Genomic DNA, 18,490 nt, shown 5'->3' on the forward strand with positions numbered 1-18,490 from the left:
TGTTAAATAACAACTCTAATCACTAACCAGTTGCTACTTAAACTTAAAATGTTTTACCTTGTATTCGTAAACGTTAAAAACTTAACTGAACGTACCTTAGTTAGATATAGATTACACTCTTAAACTTTAAAATATTACCTGAATCTGACTGTTTTGTCGGTTCAATTATGCTAACTAAACGAAACGTTTATTATGACTTTAAAATCAATATTCTTAATATATTTCGCATATTTTCTACACATTGTTAACTGTGTACCTTCAAAAGTCAATAATGGAGTAGTCTGAATGCTATTTTCATGTACAGTAAAATTATACTCAATATGTTGTTAAAAATTAGAGCAAGACAAAACTTGTATAATATTTATTATTTGTTTTATGTTTAGTTGCTTTCATATAACTTTTATAATTAAAATACAAGCTAAATCTTTTCTAGACCGGTCCGAGTCAAGGCTTGCCGACTTCTGAATTATTTTGCTTGTGAATTTGTTTAATATACAAGTAAAAGAATGTGTTATTTCAGTTAATCAATAAAGTAATGAAAAAATTTTAGATTGAAGAACACAAAACATTGTGAAAACTATAAAGTTAAAATATTAATTTAGTTAGTTTCTATTGAAATTGCGTTTTAAAACCGATATATTTCGATGGTATATATATATATATAAAACTACTATTTTCAGCCATTTTACATAACTGATGTGTTTTTTTATTAGTACATTACAAATAGTATTTTTATATGAGAACATAATTGCATTAATGATAAATCACGTATGCAGTACTTGAATAATTAAGTTTAGCGAAAATTTCAGCTTACCAATGTTTCTAACATTATGATTGATTATTACTAGAATTGAAAATTCGAACTTGTCATTTCAATCGTTAATTAATTATTGAAATCTTCCGATTGTTAACTATTTAAAATCATTTTAATACCACACTTAAGAGAAAACAATATTGTTTTAACTGGACTAAGAGCTTTTTTTTATACTTTATATAAATTAGATGTCATTGTATTGATTAAGATATACAAAAATATTTATTAAAAAAAAATTATAGTTTTTTAATTATTAGAGAAGGTAACAGAGTTAGCGTAGAACACAATAAAAATATTTCCAAAGGTTTAAGAACAGAAATGTATAAAGGTTTTAAAAAAAATTACAAGTACATGTATAAACAAATTTTAAAAAATCAATATAAATTATTAATCTAAAGAATCAAAACTTGTACCTACAGAAGTCTTTTTTTTTCAATAAGCTTTAAAAATTTAAAACTAGAATGAAAATGCGGACAGTAGGTTTTCTTGTTTTTAATGAAGCTTTAAATAGCATGCTCGTAAAAGTGTTTATACAAATTAATTTTTAACTAAAACAAACTAATTTATTAGATATTTATTCAGTATACGTTTTGATTTTTTAAAAACAATATTTTGAATATTTATTTATTGTAATAATTTCAAAAATATAAGTTTTAACCTGTCAACTAAAAAGTCTTTTTCTTATAAAAACTAAAACGCGATAAAACGCAAAATATTTAGTCTGATTAGGATAAAAATAAATGTTTAATTAAGACTTATTAATCAAAATACGTGAAACAACGATTAGTATTATTTAATTTAATAAAGTTTAAAACAAATGACTATTCAAAATCATGAAAATTGTTTTTTTTGTTGTGTTTTTTTTATGAAATTTTATTTTACTAATTACCAAAAAAAATTAGTTTTATGATATATTTCATACTGGTTGTCACACTACTAAATGTTTTTTAATAAAAACTTTTGATTTCTGATAAAAGTTAAAAGAGCTGCGCACTCATTAAAATAGATAAAAAGTAGTTTGTCATACTAGAGTGTATAAATAGTTAATTAAAAAACAAAAATAATATTTTGATTTACTCTTTTTTAAGTTTATCAAAATAAGTTTAACTAAAATTAAAGTATAACTTTAGCCATATCACCACACTTTTTACTAATGTTTTATAAGCCTAAGTTCAAAAATTTACATTTTAGGGAAACGAATTAGAGATTTGCCACAAGTATTGTGTACCGCCTTTTAACGTAAATTTTGTTTTCTTTTAGCGGCCTTTTAACTTATTTAACGAAGATAAAACACTGATTTATCTGACTAGTCGGGTTTTTTGGCAAGAACATCAGTTTACAGAAAACCAGTGAATCAATAACCTTTTGTAGTTTTTAATTATTAAGGGCAGGATTTTTGGCGCAGATTAGCTATTAGATTACATATATCATAGATAATTTTGTCTTTAGTAGTACTTTTCATTCTAGTAAATTTTATTGATAATAAAACAATTAAACGCTTTTTTTCTTTCTATTTTGAGTAAGCTAGTGATGTTTATTTTGCTGATACTAAATAAGTATTAAGTCAAATTATAATAGTAGATTAAGTCTTTCGACGTCGATAAAAATTTTATTAATTTTTATTTATCTATATTAACAAATATTATTAAAATAAACTAAACATGTATAAGATTATTTTTATTAAGTTTTATTAACTAAAGTAAAACTATCTTTTTATTTATATTTGTTAGAGCATACGGCTATTATTAATTAGTAAACAAATAGTATTTACCTAAAGTTAATTTTTAATAAAACAACAATAATCAAAACTATATACAGTATAAATCTTTAGTAAGTCATTACAAAAAAAAATATAATTTTATTCGCTATTAGAGTTGTACTATTATAATTTCTTAAAAACACGTTTCAATTTTTTCATTTTTAATTTTGTTAAAAATAAAACACATTTGAAAAGCTTATGACAATGAAGTTTATATAATGTTATCATTAGTTTTTTTATAAACTGATTGAATGACACTCATTTTTATACTTTTATTTTTCCGTTTCTCGTCTAAGTTTTTTTTTTCCTAATTTTATGATAATTGGTGCAGATATGGTATATTAAATTTAAATATAAACAAATTGTATTATTAAATGTTTTTAAATTTAAAGGCTACAATAATATTCATTTCAATTCCTCAAAATTAATACGGATTAAAGATTATCAATTTTAGCTTTTTAAAGATTAATATAAAGTATATACTTCCTTTGTTGTAAAAGCTACTAGATTAACTTTCAACATATCTGTTTAAATTTTCTTAATAATAAGTCCTTAACATATCATTTGAAATCTAATATTTCAACAAAGTTCAATGTTGTTATATTTGAGATTAGTTAATTCAAAAACTATTTAAAAACGGTATTAAGCATAGCTATGAACGTTATTAGGTAATATTACTCTAAATACCAATAAAAGATTATTTGTGCTATATTAAGTTTTAAGTCAGATGATAAACAATTTAAAAAATAATCACAATAGAAAAATTAAAGTATTTTTTTATAAGCTTGTCTTAACCTAATATGCAATTTGTAAACTTTAAATACTTAAGTTTATAGCTAGGTACAAATCATTTAAGAATTTGAACAAAATACTTTAGATAGGTTTTTGTCAATCATATTTCAACAAACTGTTCTTAATTTTATTTTTGTAAATATTATTAAGATTTATTCGTAGTCAAATGACTTGGTTCTGTAAGATTTTAAGTTTACTTTAAAACAAAAATTGTTAAAGACAAAATTTGAATAAAACAACAAATTACTACTAAACTAAGACTAAATTACAAAGAAAAACAAGCATTAACAGAAGCACATTCTTACAAAAATCAAAATAGCCACGCTTTGAATTTTGGTATGTTTTGATTTTTTATAGACTTGGTGTAAGCTTAATAACAATTATTTTAAATCTTTTAAACACTTTGCCATTCAACTTGAGTTTTTTGTATGTAGTAAACATCTGATCTATTATTTTTATTTATTTAGCAACACAGGCGCCAATCCTTAATCTTTTATTTGCATTCAGGTGTAAATCAATCTTAACTTAAACTAATTTTCGAAATTATCATAGTTAAAATTTTAAAGTCTACTTCTATTGGTTCAATGTTCCTGTAATATTTTCATGTTTAGTTTTCAGTTGAGTTTCAATTATTTCATTTTAAAAAGTTACTTAGTTACTTAAATTAAAATATAAAAAACTTATCTAAATTGCAACTTAAAAAGAGATTATTTCAAAGAAAAAATTGTTAGTTTATTTTTTTATAGTATATAAATTAAGAAAACAAAAATTCCGAAAAATCATATAAATTATTTCTAAAACTACGTATAACTATACAAAAGTATTTTATGCCTTGATTTGTAATCTTTTTTAATATTTACTGTTAATTATACAAATTGTTTAATTCTGCTTTGTAAATTTCAGAAACATGCATCATAAAAATGCATAAAACCGAATAAATCATACCAGACGTTGTTACAACTTTTATTATTAATCTTGAGGTAAAGCTCAAAACAAGTTTTCTAAAAATTTCCTCAGTTTTTCTATTTTTAACATAATTTTTGTTTTTCTTGTTAGCACTGTTATATTCAATTTATTTATTTTTTCATATTATGTTTGTTATAAGTATTAGATTTTTTATTAACGATTTATATGTTCTTCAGCATTTAACTTATATATACTTTTTAATTACTATTGTTTGTAATTAAGTTTATAGGAGATACTTGTTAAACCTAAAATTATTTTATTATCAAAATATTCAAAACTTAAAAACATAAATAAAAAATATTTTACAGTTAACGTTTTTAAATAAATTGGTCACCAATTTTAAAATTTAATAGTTTCAAATTATCTAAATCGTTTCTTAATTGTTTAAATTGGTAGAACGTTTGTCTATATAAAACAATGATTCTATGTTTAAGAACTTTATTTTTTTGAAACTGTTTAATTTTCAGTACAAAATTATTCTAGATTAAAAACAAAACACGTAGCTTAAATTTTTTTAATTTTGTAAATAAAAAGGTGCAGGATATTTTAAAATTATGATAATAAACAACAGCATTTCGTTAGAAAAATACAAAGATCGACTACAGTGAATTTTTTTAGTAAAGTTATAAAATAAAAGCGCTATATATTAAAGTAAGAGTTTTTACAACAATTTTTATCTTATGAATAGTAGTTTTTAATTTTAATTAAAGACCTTCAATAAATACATTATAGCGCAAAAGCTACTACATATCATTTATTATATTTTATGCCGCGTAATTTCAGTTTGATATTTGAAAACTGAGGATACAAAAAAAAAAACCATTATTTTTACAAAAAAATCTTAAAAGTCACGTTCATTTTTCAATGCAGCTACTTCTGTATAATAGCTTGTGTTGAAAGATATTTAAATTTATATCAAGTTATACAAAAACCGAGTTTCGTAAATTTTACGTAGAATATTCTTCACCACATCAAATGGAATTGTTTATTTTAAATAAATGAGATGTATATCATTAAAAAATTATCAAAGTAGCTGTATGTTTTGCACGCAGTGTTTAAATTTAAACATTTTTGGAAATAGATTTTTTTCTTAATTTAATCTGATTCTAATTCATACTCAAAAATTAAGTTTTTAAACCGAATATTGTAAATGAACATATGTTTTCAAGTTAATACAGACAGTATAAAACGGTGTTCTTTTAAGCTATATTTTATTTACTAACCAAATTTTATCAATTGTCTAAAAGCTTATTCGAAAAATAGTTGTAATTTATGATATTTGACTACTTAAAACTTTGTATCTTAATTCTTATAAAATAAGCTATTTCATGACATAAGATTCTCATAACTACTAAATAAACACTACAATAAGACCTTATTTCTTCTTGTTTGTTATTTTTAGTCGTCAAAAGTGCCATATGTATTTTTCACAAAGAAATTTATTTTGTCAGTGAAAAATCAATCCTCACTAAATTATACCACACACACATAATATTATTATATTTTTACAAATTATCACACTAAATTATTAATCTATCTTCTCTTGTTTGTCTGTGTGTTTTTTTATTTAATTCTTGTATATTTAGGATGTTAGATTAGGAAGAAAAAGATTAATTTTGAACCGTTGAATTTTAATTTATTAATACTAAAACTAGTAAGACTCAACGTAACACTCTTGTTTTGATAGTTTTGTTTTATCATTTTTAATTTTAAAAAAACTTTATTTAAGAATGTCTTGCAAAACTTTTAAAGTTAACTTAGGTTAGTGTTTCCTTTTGTACACTATTTGACAGTTCTTTTAAGTTTAACTAATTTTACCTTGTTGTAATTTTAATATATTATTAAAATAAAAATATGTTATTAAAAAGCTAGTAGTTAAAACTAAGATGACTGTAAAAAAGTTCTTTGAAATAATGAAATACACATAAATTTTGTATCTTCAAGAATTTTATAATACTTAAGTTAGTAAAAAAGATATGTGCATAAACACCGTGAAAATACTTACTTATATGTCAACACTAAAAAAATGTTTGTATTAGCTTTTATAATTTTTGCAATTTAATAAGTGTACTAAAATATAAAATAAAAGTATACTAGGATTTACCAACTTAATTTTTAAGTTTTCTAATTTTTTGTTCATATTTATGACGTAGTAACAAACAATTTATGGTGATAACAGACTTGTTTAAATTAGATCCTATTTTCCAACAGTTTATTTTAAAAATTCACTACTATGCAAATTTTTTTTTTTTAAACTTTAATAGATTGATTTACAAAAAAATAACATAATTTTCTATTTCAACATTTTTAGTGAATATTTTATGAAAGTTTAACATACTTTAAAGTTGTGTTTTCACTAAACTTCTATAATGATAATAGAACTCTAAAAAAAAAGATTATTTGTTAAATTTAGTTAGTAGTTCAACACTTTACCAAATATAGTCAAGACAGATATAAACAAAAACTAAATATAATTACTAAAAAAGTTATAGCAATTCTGTTTTTCAATAGTTGTTTTAAAAATATGTACTTAAAAGCTGTCATCATACAATAAAGCATAAACACATCTTAATTCGTTTTAACTATTATTAAACCAAAACTTCAAAATTAAAATCTAAAATATATTTTGTACAAATAGTAGTTTTTATTTTTGCTTTTAAACAAAATCAGTTTATTAATTTTTGATTATCAAATTATTTAATTAAGTAAAAGTCACGACAAAGTTTCTTTTTAATTTTAATAAATTAGTTATTAATAGTTGAGTTTTATTTTTTTTTTAGATTTAACGGCTTACAATAAAAAGAAAATAAAACCTATATAACATAAAACTTTATTATATGTTTTTTTATAATTATGTTTTTTTACATTTAGCTTATCAGTTAATGTTATTTATCTTTAGGTGTATTTCAAGACTATTGCTTAAAGACAATAAATATATTATTTTATTTTTTCAATAGAAACTGCATATATCAATCATATTTACTCAAGATTGGCGCCGTAATTATCTGCATAAGAAAAGACGCTGTAAATAACTTACTTAATTATTTTAACAAATTTAAATCTTTATTAAGGTTATATATAACCTTTTAAGTAAAATAACGAAGCACTATGTGACATTGAATTTTTATAAATCGTTAAAAATTGATAATTTTTTATATTTTAGTGTTTAAACTACGAGTAAAAACTTATTACAGTATAAAAAATATGAGCTAACTTAGTATTGAACAAATCAAATTAAGAAAATTTTAAGAAACTTTATTTTTTTACAATTTTATAACTAATAAATTTTATTTTAAAACTTTTATTAACTGGTTTTTTTTTTCAAACAAATAAAACTTTTTTTATAGAACATTTGTTTTATTTAGGTTGGAAAAATTATTCATTTTATTATTTTTTGTTTAACCTCTACTACTTATTTAGTGCTAAGCAAAATTTGATAAGCCGATATTTAAAAAAAACTCTAAAAAAAGAAACGTACTTTATTTTTAAAGTGAAAAAGTAAACCAAAATAATTTTAATTAAAAGCTTTATAAAGTGTTGTTATAATGTACTTAACAAACGAAAAACCTTCACAATTTTGACATACCTTATCCTAAATGTTTGTTTAAGTTTAGGAAAGTTTTATTGGTGTAGTTAATGTAAATTACTTTAAGACTTAAATTAAATTTTCCAGCTTATACTACGAATTTAACTTTGTATAAAGTATATATTATACTTGTACATAGTGATTCAAATTTCTATGGACATTGAATTGCAACAACTTTTATGTAAATTAATATAAATGCTTTAGAAATGTGTTTTATAAAGTTATCAAGTTTTACTAAACTAAACTACTAAAGAAAAAAAATTGGCTAGATTTTATAAAAAAATAGTAAATATAGTTTTAAATAACATAAATTGTGTATCTTATATGTTTTGATTTTACAAAACAAATAAAGAGATCTCAATTACTAGAATAAAAAAATATAATTATTTTAATAAGCATTTTTTTGGTAAACTAAGTTTGCACGATAAACTCTTGAAAAAATAAATATAATTTATGTATAGATAAATGTTTTAAATGATAATTTACTTTTTCAACTGTTTATTTTTAAAAGGTATTTAATAGAATTAAAGAAAAGCGAAAACTAAGATTTGTTTTATTCAATTACTAGTTTTGTAAGATTTAAAAATTGATACTTTTTTATTTTGATGCAAACAACTAAACTTTATGGTAATATTTATTATCATTTTAGTTTGGTTAAAATAGATTAGAGTTTAAGATAGTCTATAAAAGGCCATCAGTATTTGTTATTTTAAATAAACACAAAATCCTTCGATAATTGCATGCTACTTGCAAACGTTTAAATATAAGAGTCAAGGTCCATTTGATATACTTTTAAGTATTTTATGCAAATGAATATGAATTAGTTCAAGTTCAAACAAAATTTATACCTATACAAAAAGTTTTTATTTTCTAACGTAGAAAAAAGTCATTTTGTATAAAATCAGTGAAGGTTTTTTTTTTACTGCAAAAAAATATAATATACTGTTTATCAAAGTGTAGATGCTTAGTGTTGGTTTTTATTTAAAGATCAAAAAAAAAGTTTACTACTACTTTGATGTTGCTTAATTTAAAGTTAAAATATTGTTTACTCTTCTTTTAAAACTAGGAAGTTTTGAAAAATTAACTGTAGTAGAAGTATATGTACACAAAAAAATACAATTTTTTTATTTGCCTGAGTAGCATTTAATTTATAAATTTACCTTCAACGTCATAAAATAATGAAATCATCTGCAGTAAATTTATTTTTGTAACAAATTTAATTTTTAGGAGTTTTTATCTTTTGTTTTCAAATAAAAGTTTTTCTTAATCGTCTTAAAAGCAGATCATACAAATCATTATAATAAATTTCTAAAAACTTTTCAAATGTAATAAAGTATAACATTAATTTTTAATAAAAATTACAAAGTTGAACAGAACAGTTTTAAGTTATTCAAAGCAATAAAGAAAGTAATACTCGTAAAGATTATTGTTTTATGTACATTTACTGTAAATTATGTTATGTATGTATTGTAAATTCTAACTTATTTTCTTTTATCCTTCAACAAATATTTCATGTTATCAAAATTAAGTTGAATTGAGTTTACAATTTTACAGCTAAGGTTAACCAATGTACTAAGAGTTTATCTGAAACTAGTAAGAGAAGTGTAAAACAAAGGTAGTCTAATATTTTACCTACTAAGCATTGGTTAGAACTTTTATAAACTTTAAATGCTATATGTTGTAAAATTTAACTAGAATTCACTTTAGGCTAAATAAATATTATGGTATACAATATGTGATGGTAACAACAAAAAACATTTTTATTAAAACTGTATACAATAGCGACAAAAAACAATTATCAATAAAAGTGCAATAGAAACTTAAACCGCTCATTAAACAGCAGTTTACAAAATATTTAAATCATAAACAAATAACTAAAACAAGAGTATACTTTTGTTATTGCAGCTAAATATCAAACTCAAGCAAGTTTTTTTGGACTAAACTAGCAACTATACATTTACCAAAAATAATTAACTGGCAGCATCAATGATAAAATATATAGTTAAAAAAAATGCAGCAGATAACTCATTGCTTATTTTTCTAAACTAATGATGCAGCTTTTTATTAAAAAATTTTAAAGTCTATAAATGCTTAACTACAACATCTTTAAAATATACGATGGCGACACAGAAAAAAAAGGTATTTAGAATGTAGTAAAAATTCTTGCTACCAACATAACAAAATAAAATGCAAACATAATTAAAAAAAGCTTAAATAACTTACTTTTTATATTTTGCATAGTTACATACATATATAAAGTTTTAATATCTTAAATGTTAATATTTTTTAAGCTTAAGAAAAAAGCAGTTCAAGGCTTCTTGTTAAAAAATTTAACATATTATACTTTGGCCGTCTAAGTAAGATATTATTTTATAAAGAATAAATAAAGTAAAACTTTCTTAGCATTTATTAATCATTATCTTTTAAGCTTTTAGTTTGATACTTTTGCTTTACCCTATCTCGCTTTGTTTACTTTTGTCTCAATGTGTTTTATGATTGCTGGTCAACTAGATTTTGTTGAACTAAAATTTGTGATGGACTCTTTCCATTGTTGCTGTTAGATTCCAAAACAGTCAATCCTATTAGTAAATACATAAATAAATTTTTGTAACTTTCTAAGATTTTAAATATACTTTGTTTGTTAATGAATTAAAACAAGTTCTATAAAATCTAACTTTTTTGTATAAAACTGACTTAATGTTGTTGTAACAAAAACTTTCTATTTCTAATGTTAAGTTACATTAAACAACTTTTTCAAACTAACTCTGTTGGCTGTTCTGACTTTCAGAAAAGTCGTAAGCAGACTCCATCGAATTGAACGATTGTACGGATGAATGGGGACTCCTAGTGGCAGAAGTTTCTGGCAATCCCGGTTGAATTACGGGATACATATCAGTACTGTAATAAGCAGAACCGTACTGCTGCATCTGTGGGTGCTGGATGTAGCTGCTAGGTGGCGCCAGAGGTTGTTGGTGGTGAAAATTGTGAGCATCGTAAACTGATTGGTTGTAGCAGGAATTTGATGGCTGCACTGAAGTAAAAGCTGATGATGCTTGAGTTGGCGACCCCTGTAAAAATAAATTAAGTTGTCTCAAAAATTTTGCTTTGAGTATAAAACACACTGTTAAGAGAAAAAGAACTTTAATTGCTATAAGTAATTACATTTGTTGTCTTCCATAAATATTGAAATGACAAGACAAGTATCTTTTAATTAAGTAAATTTACACACTTTTTCGCCCGATGATTTTATAGCTGTCAACTGTTTATTTACTGAAGATTTCGCGTTGGAATTACAAGATGTAAGATCTGGTGCAAGTCCGTAATAAGCTGTTTTCCATTCTTCTTCGATTTTCGGAGCAAAATATAACGCGTTGTTCGGTTGGTGATTGTACCCGTTAAATGGTGTTGTGAATCCTTAAAAAAAAGTTACAATTATTTTTATACAGCTTATTCTTAAATTTGAACTGATTATCGTAATTTAATTTTTCACGAAATAAATGTAGGAAATTTACAACACCGAAAAGTTAGTAAATATGAATATAACTAAACTTAAGTTGTAAAAGTATTTCTGTACAAACTGCAGTTAAACTAAATGTTGAAATTTTAAACTAGTTTTAAAGTATTAGTTTCTTACAACTTTTAGGCACAGATATATTATTACTTTTTCTTTATTTGCTTGTGCAAAATAAAAATCAGAAGGCGTAGTATTTTTCAATTTTCAACCTCATAATAATAAGACCTTACTGATTGAAGTTATATTTCATTATAAATTGGCACTAACTAATTTGCGAGTTAAGTATTTCGGGCATCGAGTGAGTGTAGAACTGAGACTGACTCGAACTTTTCATCGTGGAAGAATGTGAAACGTTTTCGAATTTCTGCACTGTACTCTTCATCGACACCTGGGGAAAAATAAATCCTGAATTGTCGTTTGCGCTGTACATCGAACTCGAGCTTTGATTGGTTGATGGCTTAACATCAGTCTGATCGCATTTCTTCACTGCATGCGGCGGGCTCTTTTTAGCTTTGTAATTGGGGTTGAGGGGGTTTTCGGGGTGCAGCACGTTGCCCACCTTGTTCCTCAAAATCCTGCTTATGGAGGAGACGGAGGGAACATTGAACTTGTCGCAAACCGTGTCGCTGAGCAGCCGGTCCCTTATCTCCCACGCGAATATGCCCGGGTCGACCACCTTGTACTCTTTTATCTTTTCCACCACTTTCGGCGTGGTCACCCTCGGCTTGCTGCCCCCTATGGCGCCCGGTGCGATGCTTCCGGTCTCGTTGAATCTGGCCAGGATCTTGCTGACGCAGCCATGCGACACCCTCAAATTTCGGCTGATGTCGCACGGTCGCACCCCCGTCTTGTGCAGTTCGATTATTTTCACTCGCATCTGGGTGGGCAGGGGTCGGCCGTTGACGAAAACTCCTCCCAATTGATTCACTTCCCCGTAGGAGCTACCTGGAAAATTAATAATAAATTATTTGTTGAATAATGAAGAAAGATTAAAAAGCAGGTTATACATATGACATAAGTTTACATTTGATAGGACTTTAGCTTTAAACTTCTTTTGTATTGTATAAACTAGTAGTATTTTATGTATTTATATACTTAAAATAGAAATAATTTTACTGAGTCGATTGCCTTAAGCCCCATTAAAGGTTTTAATAATTGTTCGCAAATGTAAAGTTCAAAAATAATAGTACATATGCTTTATTCAACTTAATTCTATAATTTTTAATTGTTTAGATTTTTAATTGATTAACCTTTGTACACAAATTACACAAAAAAAAAACATTATTAATTGATCATGATTTTTTTGTCCAGAACGCCGTTAGTGCAAAAAAGTTGTGTGATCGACAGTAAGGATTTTAATTATAGTCGCCACCACACGCAACAAGCACTTGTGTTGAAATTTTAATCTAATCAAGTATTTGAGGGAAGATTTTCGTCTACACACAGGTAAGTAGTTTGTCGAGTGATTTATAAGTATGACGTATAACTGATGAAAATTTTACACGCTAAACAAACACTAATGCTAGTAAGGGTCGTAAGTTGATAGCTTTTCTGTGTTTTTACCGACGCCTTTTAATTTATGATGTAAACAAAGCTACTTTTTTTTATTGGAAAATTTTTACCGAAGTTGGCAGATAGCCGAAAAGGAAGTTATTTGTTTTAAACGTTCATAAAGACCACCCTTAACAATGGCAGCGGTAATTAATCCGATTTGTAGTTGTTTGCTTTAAGCTTTTGTTTCTTACCTACATTGTTTTCTGCTTAATTTTTTCTTATACGTTGATTTTGTAAAGAACTTATATAGTTTGCATATGTTCAAATTTTATTAAAGTTCTTTTATGGTACTGTACATTTACCAACTTTTAAAAATTAGAAAAGCTAGCTTGCATGACAAATGGAAAAACAAAAAATATTTTTTTTTTTTTTACTAAAAATTCTGATAAACTAAAGCTCACAATATAAATGTTTGATTTATATTGGCTAAAACAAAAATATGCTGCGTATTGCATACAACGCAGTATAATTTTTATTTGCAGTTAAAAATGGCGATAACTGCTCACTTTGCGAGAATTTTTAATTCAAAAGTTTCTATTTAAAATAAATTTATAAAAAACTACAAATTTGTTTTGCACCTGCAAATAGCTCATATTACCAGCAGTTTTTTTTTTATTAACTCGACACTTTTCACCTTTTATAGATCAAAACTCATTAGTATTGCAAAAGACGGGCATTGTTATGAAATCACCCGAAACGAAATTGTTTTACGTCATAAATTCAACCCCCATTGAACGATCTGTCTCTTTATTTTGTGCTTCTCAAATTCGTGCACCCCAGATTGGAAATAATAGAAAACCTTTCAACACGTGAGTGTGAACAGAATTACCGAAAGACAAATAAAACAGATAAGTTTTTATATAATCCCAGTTATGTTTTCTTAATAATTATTTTAAAAGACTTTTTTAAACTTCAGTTTAAATAAAATTGCTGCTTTTTACCCAAAATAAATCTTCTTTCTATTACATTTTCTCAATGAGTGATTTTAATTATGAAATTTAAACTATTGCTGCACCTCGAAACTTTAAAATGCCTAGCTTTCAGGTTCGTAGTGTTCTTTTCTTAAACTATTTTAGATATTTAGGTGTTATAAAATGGTTTAACAAAAGTTCAATTATATATTTTAGACTAAAGTAAAAATATTTCTTAACTTAGATTTAAACTTATTGAATACTTTATTTTCTCTCAATATTTTAATTAATTTCTTAAGTTAATATTTAATTTCTTTGATTATTAATTATAACTTTTCAAAATTTTAGGTTTATTCGAGCACTGATCAGCTTATTAAGCGAAACATTTTTCGTAGAATAAACTTTTTAGTTATTATAATTTTTATCTCTTTATATAAAACACAAATCTCTAACTTTTTTAACGACAAAACGTAAAATAATTAGAAAAAGTGTGGTAACTACTTTAGTCATTAAAAAAGTAATATTATTTAAAACCTGGATATGACATTAAACTTTATCCTGGTGTATGACTCGATAACCGAAAAGTTTTTTCGTACACCAGATCTTTGGACCAAATTTTTAGGGTTTTTCTTTCGTTCAAAAAACAATTAACCGAACAAAACTCTTTTTATATACAATGACTATAAACAACCACAATGTTATTAATATCTACACATTTTTATTTTGTTTAATTTAAGACAAATCTAACAATAAATATTAATTTGAAGTAATTTGAAAATTTTTGTACTAGCTCTTTAAGTATTTATTTTAAAGTATTTTTCTATAATTACTAACTATAGTAGAACCTGAACAATTAGGCATAATAGACATCATATTTCGATTAGAAATTACAGAAGAGAATTGAATATATTGCGGTTGTGTTGGGGAATGCAGCATTTTCAAACTTTTGTCTCCTGATGAATTTAGTCATTAGGTTCAGAAATTCGACTGAAGAATTTTTTCTAGACAAATAAATATCATACATTTTTTGTTTATATGTTAGCTTTTTAAAATGTGCTTTTAAAAATTTAGTGTAATTGAAAAGATTTCCTTTTAAACACATTTTTAAGTATGTATTAAAATTAGGTTTATTGCAAAAATATGATAAAACAAAACTATACCAACAAATAAAATTTTTAAACGTTACAGTTTCCTAGTTAAATATAACAAATTAAATTAAAATATATAGAATAAAAAGTTAAAATCAAATTAAAGTCACATGTCTAATCGTTTTTTTTTTTTGTTAACTTACTTTATAAAAACTTCCAATGATCCTTTTAGTTCTTGGCTGCTAAAGTTATAGTTTTAATGAGTTTCTTATTTTGGAATGTGTGAAATTGCCTTTTTTTACTTTGTTATGTCTCTCAATCCTTTTTTTTTTCATGTTCGCTTAAATAGTGAAATAAAAAAAAAGATTCGTAAAGCTTTAAATAAATTTAACTTAACATAAATTTCAAACAAATCTATAAAGTTTTAATGCAACTGTAAAACATATAATAAACAGAACATTAGACAAGTTAAAGATTTATAATAAGTGTTATGAAGTTTTTTGCAAGAGAATACAAAAACTATTCTAAACTATTTTTAATTAAACCCGGATAAATACAAAGCTAGGTGTTACTAAAAATGTTTAAAAATTTAAAAGACATTATAAATAAGTAACTTTGTTATCTTTTATTAAATATGATGCTCAAGGTACTAAAAAAAACACTACTAACAAACACTACAGTGTTTAACAAGTTAAAACAAAGTTTTAATCTAATCAAAAACTAGTTAATTATGAAAAAACATAATAATATTAAAACTAGTTTGTAACTGTATTATTCTTTTTAAACACTTTTTAAATACATTTAACTGTTATCCTCAACTTGCTTATGTAGTCTGACTTTTGTTTTATTTTAACACAACCATTCTTTTGAAAAGTAAATTCATTAAAGCTTGCTATCTGTTTAAAGAAACTAAAGCAAAGTTTACTACAAATTCTACGTAGGCAATTATGTAAATATTTCCATTTTCTCAAAACTTGAACTACCTTTCAGTATTAGAAACAAAAATTAATTTATATCTCAATGCAAACAAAAGATTATCAAAAGGCGCCAAAAACTGCCAACACATATAACAATTATTGATTACTATTTTACCAAAGTCAGGTTATTCAATTTAAACGACAAAATACTTAAAAGCTCAAATGTAGTTGTCATCAAGCTTTAAATAATCAATCAAAATTTACTGATGTATAGTTCGTGGCATTTTGCTTTATTTTAAAAGAACTCTAAAATATTAGATTAGTTTTTCTATTCACACACCTAATCATTATTTATCATTTGTTAGGTTTTATAAAATCAGTTTAATTTAAATAAATCGAACTTTCTAACCTTAATTCACAACAATTAAACAAACTTTAATATGTCTTATGTGTTTTTGGTTTTATATTAAAATAAGTTTACAAAACTTTACTTCTGAAAATACAACACGTTTTACCATAACAAAAGTATATTCATAGTAATTTCGGAAAATCGACAAATTTAAAAACTTATTTAATTTTTATGTGTTTTTTTCTAAAATATTTTTTATTAATTTTAAATTTACAAAATTTAATATTCAACAAAGTTTTAAGTTAACATCTCTATACTATTATTTACAAAAGATTTTAAGAACGATTAGTAAAAATCCACTTTAATTTTGTCACTTTTTTGCTGTTCGACATTAAAGCCTAATTTTCAGTAATTTTAAGTAGTTTTTTTTTCATTTCTTTTACATTTAAATAAAGTTGACCATATAAGTAACTGATAATCATAAAATTTATCATAAAAGCTGAGTGAATATTCTTAATATATTTTACGAGTTCAAAAAGAGGTCACGTTTAAATAGGTTATAATAATAAGCCAAACAAAATAAAATTATTTGTACAAGAAATTAAAAGCGACAAAAAGTTTGTTGAGTTAATTACCGTTATTTATTAATCAGTTGGAGATAGACTAATACTCTTGCAAAAAAAATCAAACTAGTTAGATGAAACGATTTCTAATCTTTATAAGTGAATCAAAAGTCTCCTAACTGTAAACTACCTTCAGGTTTAAATGAAAAAAGTGAAACTTATGTCAACATACTTGTAAATAGTGCTTCTTAACAGTTTTTAATTAATCAAGGTCAAAAGTTACATCAGTAGAACATTTTTCTAGGTTTTTATTAAGCTTGCTAACATATTTTGACTTTAGTTCTATAATTAGTATAATTAAGATAATAAAAGTTAATATTATGGTTTTTAATAATTTAATTTGTACTTTGCTACTTAAATAATTTTGTTAATAAACTAATTTAATCTAAATGTCTAATCGTTTCACCCTTTATACTTTATAAGGGTTTAGTGTACATTTTTTAAATCAAATCAAACGGTTGATTAAAAGTATGTATTCGTTTAAATATAGTTGATTACTCTTTAAACAATTTATCTCTAATATTAAGAAAAATAAACAAACGTACAGCTCTTTGAAAATTACACGTTCTATTTGATTGTTAATTAAATAAAATAAATTGTTTTTATACTTAAAAAGAACCAAATATACAACGTAAGGAACACCTTATTTAACATTATTGTTTATAAAAAGCTACTTTTTTAGTTTACTTTCAAGTTTTATAATTCCAACTTACATAAATAAAAATAAAAATTTAACTGCCATATATACCAAACATGACTAGGTTATATAATAAATTCGTCAATAAAAATTTTTCTCAATATTTTTGAATTAATTTTAGTTCAACTGTTTTTAGCTAAATTAGGCTAGTTGTCATGATCACTAATTAAAAGTATTTATAATATAATAAATAAATAATAACATTAATATACCAAGCAATACGCAATTTTTTTATAAAAGCAATGTAAATAAAATGAAACTTAAAGGACAAGTTACAAGTTTTAGATACTGTTTATTAATCGGATTAATTTAACTTGAAAGTTTTAATACCTTTAAAATTTCAATCTTTATTAGTTACGCATCAGTAGATGTTGTTGCTAGAGTACAATTAATGTAAAATTTAATATATTGTATTTTGAATCAACAGAATACTTATACTTCTCTGTTTCTAGAAAAAAAACCGCTTATATTTGATATTAGTCTAACAATAAGTGTTTTACACTTTGAACGTGAATATTTTTTTGTGATAAAATAATCTACTTGAGTTTGCACAAACAACTTGAAAAAAATTGCTTTTTTTTTTTTGAATAAATAATTGATTTTGAAAAAATATATATATACGTGTACAAGTAATAATATTACTATAATCATATTTTTTAAATGTAAGATAAATAACTATTCACATATAACTGTATATTAAAATTTCGCTTATTAACGTCATTTAATAAAATTGAATTGTAAACTTTCAATCCATTCATACATATAAACGAATTTTTTTCACTTGTAATATTTCAAAAAGTTCTTGAAATTTTGAAGCTTTACTTTGATGAGTTCAATACTTATTAAATTGGCTATTATTCAACATTCAAAGCTTACAGCTAAAGGTAACCATTAAAAAACAATACGCAAAGCTTTAACGT

At 24.0% G+C, this 18,490-nt stretch overlaps 1 protein-coding gene across 1 annotated transcript; it reads right to left on the bottom strand.

The window, feature by feature from the left end:
* Positions 1-10,333: 10,333 nt before the first annotated feature.
* Positions 10,334-14,866, bottom strand: LOC145839036 (uncharacterized). Its single transcript, XM_082946650.1, has 5 exons — positions 14,788-14,866; positions 11,699-12,376; positions 11,147-11,331; positions 10,682-10,985; positions 10,334-10,496 (listed from the first exon to the last, which is right to left on the bottom strand). Exons 1-5 carry the CDS (start codon positions 14,864-14,866, stop codon positions 10,408-10,410), a joined length of 1,335 nt encoding a protein of 444 aa, XP_082802776.1. The 3' UTR covers positions 10,334-10,407.
* Between the last annotated feature and the right edge of the window lie 3,624 nt (positions 14,867-18,490).

The sequence above is a fragment of the Thalia democratica genome, chromosome 6, assembly GCF_965202585.1.
Source record: "Thalia democratica chromosome 6, ktThaDemo2.hap1.1, whole genome shotgun sequence".
Taxonomy (NCBI): domain Eukaryota; kingdom Metazoa; phylum Chordata; class Thaliacea; order Salpida; family Salpidae; genus Thalia; species Thalia democratica.

Coding starts and splice junctions, on each gene's coding strand:
- LOC145839036 (XM_082946650.1), bottom strand. CDS start 14,866: ATGACTAAATTCATCAGGAGACAAAAGTTTGAAAATGCTGCATTCCCC. Junction 11,332..11,698: donor AATACTTAACTCGCAAATTA/GTTAGTGCCAAT, acceptor CTTTTTTTTAAG/GATTCACAACACCATTTAAC. Junction 10,986..11,146: donor TAAAATCATCGGGCGAAAAA/GTGTGTAAATTT, acceptor TTATTTTTACAG/GGGTCGCCAACTCAAGCATC.